This window comes from Mustela nivalis, assembly GCF_964662115.1.
Source record: "Mustela nivalis genome assembly, chromosome: 1".
NCBI classification, from domain to species: Eukaryota; Metazoa; Chordata; class Mammalia; order Carnivora; family Mustelidae; genus Mustela; species Mustela nivalis.
The window spans coordinates 204,947,845-204,959,165 of record NC_139020.1 but is presented as its reverse complement, the minus strand read 5'-3'; the positions used below and the strand labels follow the sequence as shown (position 1 = coordinate 204,959,165).

The following is an 11,321-nucleotide window of genomic DNA, read 5'->3' as shown; positions in this document are numbered from 1 at the left end:
TAGCTCTATTTTGGACTTCCTGAGGAACCTCCATACTGTTTTCCAGAGTGGCTGTATAGCTTGTTATCCTACCAACAGTGTGGGGAAAGGGTTCCCATTTCTCCACATCCTTGCCAACACTTGTTGCTTCCTGTCTTGTTAATTTTTGCCATTCTGACTGGTGTAAGGTGGTATCTCATTGTGGTTTTGATCTATATTTCCCTGATGAGAAGTGATGGGGAGCATTTATTCCTGTGTCTATTGACCACATGTATGTGTTCTTTGGAGAAATGTCTGTTCATGTCTTCTGCCCATTTCTTGACTGGACCATTTGTTTTTTGGATGTTGAGTTTGAGAAGTTCTTTATAGATCTTGAATGCCTTGCTTTTCTCTGATATGACATTGCAAATATCTTCTCCCATTCAATAGGTTTCCTTTTAGTTTTGTTGATTGATTTTTGTTGATTCCTTTTAGTTTTGCTGTGCAGAAGGTTTTTTTTATCTTCATGAAGTCCCAAAAGTTCATTTTTCTTTTGCTTCCCTTGCCTTTCAGAGACATGTCTTGAAAGAAGTTGCTGTGGCTGAGGTAGAAGAGGTCACTGTGTATGTTCTCCTCTAGGATTTTGATGGATTCCTATCTCACATATGATCCTTCAACCATTTTGAGTTTAATTAACTCCCTTTATTAAGCTTCTTCTCTGTCTGATACACACAGAATTTCCCCTTTGTCAATTGCATGGCTTCCTATGATTCATGAACACTGTATCACAAATGCCTAGTAAATTCTATATCTTAGCTGGGGCAATTAGGATTCTTTTTTTTTTTTTTAATTTTTTATTTTTTATAAACATATATTTTTATCCCCAGGCAATTAGGATTCTTTAAACTAATTTCATTTCAAATGAAACTATTTCATTTGGAATGAATTATGACATGCCAAGTAAATTATGTCTAGATTTCCCAGGAGAATAATCCTGAGCTATATTCCTCATATTTAAGAAACTATGTGTGGCCACTGAGCCCTCACATAACTTTGTTGCAGAGGAATATATAAAACCTCAATTTTCACCTAGAGTCTGTCAGTTCTTTTACATCAATACCCTCACTCCTCTTCCTGATAATGTGGACTCTAACCTCCTTCCCTTTAAGGCTCAGGCTACAGACAAGGATGCTCAGGCTAGGAAAGCCTAGTTACTTCCCTGTACTCCTGTGCATGTGGACATTCCCACAGAGACTTCCCTGACCAAAGCCTCTGCTATGGCTGAGCCAGCCCTTAGGTTCTTACTGTGATTTCAAGACACACCTCAGCAAAACCCATCTGGGAAGTCTAACAAAACCAGGTATATTTTTAACAGGTCCTGGAGGGCAGAGGGGATGCCCAAAGGCGATTCAGGGAGGTCTCAGAAGGAAAGAAGCATTGAGAGGGAGGGAAAGAAATTGCTGCTGAAGGATATGCACTTATCCAGGTCCATGGCCAGAATGGTAGGGGACTGTATGATCAAGATTTATTGGTAAATTTTATATGAGTAGAATTTAGCTTCTGAAGGGGAAAGCAGAGTCACTCACGTGTCAGTATGGAGGTTACCGAAGGCTTTCTGAAGAGGTATTTTATGACTGGGGCAGCCTGAGTGTTTCTTTGATAATTGTGTCCCATACCTGACTGTGTTTACTCCACATGGTTGTCTCTGAAATAACCAGAAACTTAATATGAGGCACTTACTCTACAGACATGCTACTGTGTCCTAATGAGTCTCCTGTTTTTACCTGGTGATTCAGCTTAGTGTCCAGAAAACCTACCATAGCCCCTGCAAACACTGATTAGCAAACATATATCTCCCAATGGAGACTACATGGAAAAGACAAATTTGAATAAATACATGAACCTGTTATGTTCTTAATGTCATGGTGATCATAACTATGATGAAACAAATTTCAAAATACTCATTTTGTTACTACTCAAATATTTCTTTTTTTCTTTTTTGTATTTTTTTATATCACAGTTCATGCTGTGCATCTATTATTTATTGAAACATAGAACATCGGTGTCTGCAAAGGGTTTATTCATTGACATGAAGGATTGCTTAGTGTCTTGTATGTTTTATCACCAAGTGATCTTCCTGTTTCTACATGAGTATTTCAACTGCTCTCTGATAATATGATTCTCTCTATGGTTACAGGAGATAACTCCCTTTTCCATTTGCCACAAATGCTAAGGGATCTTAGTATCATCTATTTCATAATTCCTTCCTGCTCAGAAATCTCTTCCACTTGTGTGATCAGAGGATGCTTCACAGGACAGCTGGATGTCCTGCCCATCATGTAGTTCAGGGTCACCAGTTCTTCTGCACAAAAGTTAAATGTGTATGTCATTCAAACTCTTCCAGTGACCCTGAAGGAAGCCCACATACAGTCAGTTATTCATAAAGTCACTGGAAATAAACTTCAGTAATAGGATGATTACAACCGCTCTCCTCATTTGTCAGGTCATGGGCCACAAATAAAGAGCAGCACATGCTCTAGTTGTCTCACGTGTGTTCACTTGGATTATTATGTCAGTCAGCACTTGCTGTGTAACAGGCTGTCCTTTTCAAAGGGAAGAGCAACTGATGGAAGCTCATGGAACACAACAGTCAAGAGAGAATTGTTGAGCCATTTCACAATAGAAGAAGATGCTTTTATTATAGCATAAGAATAAGACCCATGGACAGAAAGAGCTGCACTGGGATTGTGAGGAGAGACTGGTTACTTCCTTTTAAATTTGTGGAGGAAAGGGTGATAGAGATAACATAAGTTTCTAAGGAATTTCTGTATGCTGAATGTGAGATTTACAGGACCTCGAGGTCTTACTATTGAAAGCTAAGGTTGTTTTAGTCTCTAATGAAACACCAATATTAAGGCAGCCATGAGTTGTTGGGGTGATGTCACACTCTGAATATCTAAATGATTCCTCAGAGGCTGAAAATTGTAAGGATATGGACTCTTAGCTACATTTCTCTTGCACTTATTCTCATCATCAGTAATATCTTTACAGTCAAGTGACATTATACTTTGGGAAGCATTTCTGATCTCTACTGAGATGCTCATGAATCTGTGGTGAGTAGCATATCTCTACAGTGCATTACTAAGGCTCACCCAAGATGTGGTGTGGCCTGAGTGCTCTTCTGTCTCAGACAATCCATGGTCTTATTACTACATTTCTATATGTAGGTTATTCTTCTATTAACAATTTAAATATACTTATGTGAATTATTTGAATTTGAATATCACCCCACTGTTCCCACTTCAGTAATTAAAACTTGCTTTCCTTCCTTGTTAGAAAAGCTATCTTACAAAACTTCAGTGGAGAGTCAGGTACCTGTGCTCTATATCATACCCTTATCCATGTGCCATAGATATTTTTTGACTTATCCAACTATGGAATATAATTACATACAGTAAACTGCATATTTAAAGTGTAGAAGTTGATGAATTGAAGGAGCTATCCCCAAATGAGGATCACATAGTCCAAATTTCCATTTATGTATGATTAAGACTTTTACATAAACTTTAACTGCTTTGTTAAGTAATCATTAAAAATTTCAAGCCCCTGAGCCTCTGTCCTTATTTCTTTTTTTTTTTCTTTTTTGTTTTTTGTCCTTATTCCTGAAGGCAATGTGGAATGCCAAACATGGCTTCATATGAACGTTGTAAGAAAAGAATGAAATTTGTGGAAATTAATTTTTTACTCCAAAGAAAATAGCCAAGTGTAGTGATTGTGGAAAGAATGAATTTTTAATCAACATGAAATAGAAGGATGCAGAAATATAGACATAAAATTATAAATTACAGTGATGACCTTAATTTGAACCACAAATTTCTTTCCTATGTCACTGTCTCAAAGGCCTAGTAGTCAGGCCACATGCTCATTTAAGCCTGGAGGCATTTACTGAACCAGCATATAGAGTAGAATATCTCCAAATAGTTTTAGTTTTTTATCTACTTAACTGTGGGTTCTGTATTGCAATTTGCCCTTATCCAAGGGAAGCTACAAGTGAATTGGAAGACTTAAAATAACTATTCTCAAACAATTTTATTGACTATGTTCATATGAGATCCCTCCTGCCTCTGTAAAACATCCCCACAGTAGTTACTTAAAACAAACACATACATGCTCTTACAGTTCTGGAGTAAAAAGCTTGGAAGGAGTCTCATCGGGCTAATAGCAAGATGTCTGCAGGGCTGAGTTCATTCTAGAGGAGAATCTGTTCCCTTTCCAATTCCAGTTGCTCTTGCTGGCCACCTGCATTCCTGGGCTCTAGCTCTTCCTTTTCCTTCAGAGCCAACAGGGCAGCATTTTCAATCTCTCTCTAACACAAAGTCTTTTATACCCTTCCTGAACATTCAGAGGACTGTTGTGATGACCTTGGTCCCACCTGGACAATCATAACTAATCTCTTTATCTTAAGGGCAGACTGATTATCAACCTTGTTCAACCTGCTACCTTGACTCTTCTGTGTTATAACAAGTAATACATGAAAGGCAGTGGACATCAGGATGTGGACATATCTGGGAGGGCATTATCCTTCATACTACAAAGTGCTTTTCATATGTGTATTACTTTGGTCACTTACAAAAACAATAAACATGGACTTTACACAGCCTGAAGAATGAGTGAATATAGGGTCCATCATAATTTCATGCAATGATCATATATGGTGCAGAAGACTTAAAACTCCCTACACCTATCTTTAACACAGGATCACAGCCTTGCTAATGAATAGTTATCTGTATTCTAGGATCCACACATCAACATAGCCTGGAAGCTTGCTGGAAATACAGAATCTCTGAGCACCCTGGAACTATGATAGGATCCCAAATATTTAGTGGGATCTGTGTGGATTCACAGGCACACTGAAGTTGGAGAGATGCTAGTCTGGATGGGTTTCTCAGGTTTTATGGTTGATATTTGTGGTAGGATAATAATATTTTGGGGTGCTTTCCTTTGGATTGTGAGTGTTCAGCAGCATCCCTTCAGAAATTGCCAGACATGCCCAGGGATAAACTCATTTCTGGTTGAGAAACTGCCCGAGAGCTTGAAAGCTAGAAGCATCCTGCAGAATGACACTCCAGTCCCACAACATACCTATATATTCAATGTGGATAGGTCACTAGACAGCATCAAGCACCATTTTGGCAACATAGATTGGAGATCATAGTGTACTTGCTCAGGGGTGATATTTTTATAAAAATTATTATGGACATTGGGGAGGGTATGTGCTATGATGAGTGCTGTGAAACGTGTAAGCCTGATGATTCATGGACCGGGTACACCTGGGGCAAATAATACATTGTATTTAATAAAAATAATTAAATTTAAAATATTAAATCAAACAATCCCTATAAGATGCAAGCTCACATTATAGCACATAAAATGATCTAAACATGTCTGTTATGATTACAACCATTTTATGACAAAGGACTAAGTGATAGCCCTTTACCTGTGTAAAGTAAGAAAATCCTAATTGTAACAAATGTGTCTTAAAGCCAATGTGTGTACTGGCCAAAGTTTATTATCAGAAGAGCCCTCTCCTCTGCCTTATTGAAAAGAATAACAAACTGTGTTTGGAGATAACAGGGCTGGGTCCCCAAAACATATCAGTGCTTTGAAGATAAAGAGACCTAATCCAAGTGGACACTGGGTCATAGACTTGGAGAAAATTGTACCTTGAAGCTGAGGTGAGATGCTAGAAGATTCACATATCAGGAAGGGGGCAAGTTCGGGGAAAGACACTAGAAAAGAAAAAGAAAAACTGATTTTCCATGACCTCTAACCTAGTCTTTTGGGAACTGAGGTTCATTGGAAAAATAACCTTTCTGTCCAGAGGACTTTCCCACTTGGGAATCATGTGCTTAGAGTTTGGAGTCATGAGAGGGAAGTGTGCCTAATGAGCACACACAGGAAGTTGTAAATACCTTCTCGTCTCCAGTCCCTCAGTCCTGGCAACTTTGGACAGGAAGGACCATGCTTCTTGTCTATTTGTTACAAGTCCTTATTCTGGCTGGAGGCCAATGTTTTATTCCTTCCTGCTGCCTCAGCTGAGGACAGAGCTTGAGTCCCTATCATCTGTCATCCAGGGAGGAATTCAGACTTCCACAGGACACCGTCCTGTCACACAGCCCAGCCAGGTGAGTCCAGCGTCCCAGTGATCCCTGGATGGCAGGGTCAGAGAGAATGGAAGCCAAGAACATTGACCCATCACCATGTAAGAGCCAATTCGACTTAGCCCAGAACAACTGATCACTGTATTTGTCTGTTTGTTTGATTAAGTAATTAATATATTATTAGTGTGAATGTCAATTTCACAGAGTGACTTCTGCTCACACTTTTGAAGCTCTTTTATATTTGCTATTATTAAACCTCTAATATAGCAATGCTAGAAAAAGTATAAAAGTACACTTTATTTAGTGTAAAAGTTACACTAAATGTGTGGTTCTAACTGGGTTTGATTTTGTCCCCTAGGGGTTATTGATCCCTGCCTGGAGCCAGCTTTGCCTGTCACACTGGAGAAGGGTTCGTGGAGACAGGAATATCTAAACATCCTACAATGCACAGGACACACCCCACCCCTGGGCATACTCTGAGCAGAATGTCCATATGCAGAGACAGAGAAATCCTGAGGTAAAGAATATCACTATTTGGATCACAGCTATCTTCAGGTTCTGCCTTCAACCTTATAACACTTACTTCCTGCTAGCAAATTCACAGTAATCCCTTAGCTACCAGTTTAAAAGTTTTAACCACAGTGGTACCTGGGTGGTTCAGATAGTTAAGCATTTGCCTTCAACCCAGGTAATGATCTCTAGGTCCTGGGATCCAGCACCACAGAGGGCTTTCAGCTCAGCAGACAGTCAGCTTCTCCCTTTTGCTCTGCCTGTCCACAGGCTTATTCTCTCTCTGTCTCTTAGATGAATAAATGAGATCTTTAAAATAAAATTAGTTTCAACCACAAACAATGCAACAGCTCTGTAATTTTTTTCCCTACAGGCTACTGGTGATAGAGATGTTTCTTGTTTTCTTAAAGTGTCCTTCAGGTTCAGCAAATTTGATAGCTATCTGATTGGCCTTTATCATTAGATGCCCATAAGTTATTCTCTCTGTGTGCTTTTATTTTTAAAACATTATCAGCATTTCAAATTATTTCCTCTGATCATTGTTTCTCAATTGACATTTGGAATATATTTTGACCATTAAATCTTTACATTTTATGTAAATATGTCTACCTTCCTAATTCTGAATTTCTTGCTTTATTTAGTGGTGTTACCCATCTGTAACTTTTATATGTAGTTTTATTGATGTCCTACTATATTGTTTGGTTACACTTACCCTGAGGTCATAAGCCCTGTGGGTTTTTGTAAGGTCTGAGGGAAGGGACAGATTTCCTATTTTTCCAGACAGATACCCTTTATGCCATCATTTACTGAGAAATTCAACCTTTTCCAAGAAAACTAAAATACAACCTCACCATGTGGTAAATGTCCTTATACATTGAGACCTGATTTCTAACTCATTTAACAAGTAAATACTGAGCATTCTAGGAACATATATATTATATTCTTTTGTGTCTAGTACTTCTACAATTTAATTATTAACCCATATTGACATCATTAATTATTGCTATTTTGTATTCTATTTTAGTTCATTTTGGTTTTTCATGCAGTTTTGCCTAGAATAGGTGTTTTGAAATGGCTCAATTTACATTTTAACCTGGTTTTGTGATCCCTTCATTCTGTTCATTCTATACCTATCCACATTCAAAGGGATTTTTACATTAAACACATATATTCACAAAACTTGGTGAAAAAAAACATAAACGAACAAAGAAGGCAAAGTCCTTGCACTTTTGAATCATGAACCCTCACAATGAGGACACGACACAATGAAATAAATGTGTGTATGAAATGATATCCACAGACAAAATGATGTGAAGAAAATTATTTAGTACGAAAAGATAGAATTGTCATGGTGTGGACAGGAGTGTAGAGCATGGTCTATGGACCCCTTTGCACATTGGGTGAAATCCAGAATGAGGATTAGAGTGTGCCCACTGGGTTCATAAAAGAGAGATCTATACCCAAATTTCAAGAATCTCAATAAAATATGCCATATAGAGAAGGGATAAAGGGACCAACCTCATCCCCTATCAGACCACATAGAAATGAATTGGCCAGAAATGATGCAGGAGACTATGGACTCTGAAAAACAATCTGAGGGGTTTGAAGTGGGGTGGGGGGGAGATCGGGGTACCAGGTGGTGGGTATTATAGAGGGCACGGATTGCATGGAGCAGTGGGTGTGGTGAAAAAATAATGATACTGTTATGCTGAAAATAAATAAATGAAAAAAAATTTAAAAAAAAATAAGCCTTCTATGCTTGATGTGAAAGTGCTCAACTTTTGGTGTGTTACGTACACTTCCTTTTGTGGAGTGTTTGTTTAACCCATTGCTCAATTTTGAGAATATATATATATATATATATAGGCATATATTTTAATATTTAAATATATTATTTATCCATTGGAGGTTTAAGAATTGGCAACTTTGCGTTTTGTAAGGGAAAGGTCACTCATCTGGCCTATGTGGGTTGGATCCATTCCTGGCATTATCAAGATGGCAGGGGCAGAGAAAGAGAAGGGAATAACACAGCCAGGAAAGGATGGTGGTGGTGTGTGTGTGTGTGTGTGTGTGTGTGTGTGTGTGTGTGTGTCTTGTAGAGTGTGAGCAGTCCCCACAACAAGGTGCCAGGACTGACAACTCCCAAGGTGACATCCACAGGGGCCAGAATTCAATCAAGAGAGTCCACTAAGAAGGCGATTTGGTTCAATTCATGAGATGCCTTTGCAACATGAGGAATACAGTGGGAGAGGCAGTGTGGACAAGGAGGCCCCTGTGCCTTGAGGTTTCAGAGTTAGCAGAGAGGTCACTTCTCTCCTCAGTGTGTCTGACGACTTTTCTCCACAGGCTCTCTCCTGCTCATTCCCCTTGTAGCACTGGCTTTGCTTTTTTGATTTGAGCATTGGAAAGAAGTACCTTACTTGAGGCCTTTGCCCTCATCATTTCCTCTGCTGGGCACACACTTACCCCATAATTTTTGATCTGCCTCTGTCTCTTACTTCAGATTTTTGTTCCAATGTCACCTTGTTCACAGAATTGGTTTACATACCCAAGAAAATAGCATACCCTATTCACTCTGCTTTATCCTTGTTTTCCTTTTCTTCATACCATCTGCCACCCTCTGAAATGCTATTTATTTTCTTATTTGTTAATGTATTCCTTCTCCATTATTGAGTGATAGGGAATTTTGTTTTTTAGCACCCTATACTCATCACCTAGAAAATGTCTAAATCATGGCCAGGATGTAATTTGCATTTCTGGGATTTGGTAATTTTTTTTTAAATTAGAAGTGTGGAATACATGGCCTTTTGTCAATTAAGTGACTGAAACAAAAATCCCAAACTATTGTAGTACAGGGGATCCCCTGAATTGTATCATATCTATGTACAAAATATTAAAATGAACATTTAGACTACAAAATTAAAGGTAGCATTTTAATGCTGTGAGTAATACAACTGTGTGAAAATTAATCATGCTATTTGCCTCTATCTTTGAAGTCACCTCCACCACATGAAACCCAGCAATGATACACAAATTTCAGAGTTTCTTCTTCTGGGATTTTCAGAGGAACCAGAACTGCAACCCCTCATATTTGGGCTTTTCTTCTCCATGTACCTGATCACTGTGTGTGGAAACCTGCTCATCATCCTAGCCATCCACTCTGACTCCCACCTCCACACCCCCATGTACTTCTTCCTGGCCAACCTCTCCTTTGTAGACATCTCTTCCACTTCCACCACTGTCCCTAAGATGCTGATGAATATACAGACAGAAAGTGAAGTCATAACCTATGCAGGCTGTGTCACACAGATTTATTTTTTCATACTCTTTGCTGTTTTGGATATCTGTCTTCTGGCCATGATGGCCTATGATCGCTATGTGGCCATCTGTCACCCCCTACACTACATGATCATCATGAACTCTAAGCTCTGTGGACTGCTGGTTCTCATGTCCTGGATCATGTGTATCCTGCATTCCCTGTTACAAACCTTAATGGTGTTGCGGCTATCCTTCTGTACAGAGGTAAAAATCCCCCACTATTTCTGTGAACTCAATCAGATGATCCAACTTGCCTGTTCTGATACCTTTCTTAATAATTTGGTGATGTATTTTGCAGCTGTCTTTCTGGGTGTTGGTCCTTTTGCTGGTATCCTTTACTCTTATTCTAAGATTGTTTCCTCCTTATGTGGAATATCATCACCTCAGGGCAAGTATAAAGCATTTTCCACCTGTGCATCTCACCTTTCTGTTGTCTCCTTATTTTATTGTACAAGCCTAGGAGTGTACCTTAGCTCTGCAGCTACCCAGACCTCCCATGCAAGTGCAGTAGCCTCAGTGATGTACACTGTGGTCACACCCATGCTGAACCCCTTCATCTACAGCCTGAGGAACAAAGATGTAAAGAGGGCTCTGAAAACATTCTTTGTGAAGGAGACTCTATGTGGCCAATTGTCATAGGAAAGAACAAGTTCCTAAGGTTGCTTAGGCTTAGCTTCCTGAGCAAAATTTTATTGAACAAGTGTTTTTATTCAGTTCCTAATGCCAACGTAAAATGACTACATTAGTGTTTAAAGCACATTTATGCTCTGACAATTCAAGGGGTTAAAACTCTGAAATGGTTCTCATTGGGCTAAAAAGATGTTTGCAAGATTTGGTTCATTCTGGAAGCTACAGGGAAGAATCTGTTCACTTTTTTATTCCTAAATCATTAAAATAGTGCAAAAAAATTCTAAAAATATTTTTTATAATTAACAAATGCTTCACAATAAGGGATGAAATGACAGCTCTAAATTTACAAGTATGAAATTCCTAATCATTTGGCAAATGTGTCAAAAGCTGAGGTATGTCTTGCTCAAGGCATTTTGTTTGGTTGGGGTTTACCTGATTTCAAGCTTTATCACAAAGCTGTGATCACCAAGACAGCATGGTACTGGCATAAAAACAGACACATAGACCAGTGGAACAGAGTAGAGAGCCCAGATATGGACCCTCAACTCTATGGGCAATTAATCTTCAACAAAACAGTAAAAAATATACAGTGGAAAAAAGACAGCCTCTTCAATAAATGGTGCTGGGAAAACTGGACAGCTATAAGTAAAAGAATGAAACTCGACCATTCTCTTACACCGTACACAAATTAAACTCAAAATGGATAAAAGACCTCAAAGTGAGACAGGAATCCCTCAGAATCCT

The 11,321-nt window shown here is 38.8% G+C and overlaps 1 protein-coding gene across 1 annotated transcript; it reads left to right on the top strand.

The window, feature by feature from the left end:
- Positions 1-9,629: 9,629 nt before the first annotated feature.
- LOC309862816 (olfactory receptor-like protein OLF4) lies at positions 9,630-10,586 on the top strand (the record flags this gene model as incomplete). The annotated part of the gene is made up of 1 exon (XM_082727134.1): positions 9,630-10,586. Exon 1 carries the CDS (start codon positions 9,639-9,641, stop codon positions 10,584-10,586), a length of 948 nt encoding a protein of 315 aa, XP_082583260.1. The 5' UTR covers positions 9,630-9,638.
- Positions 10,587-11,321: the final 735 nt, after the last annotated feature.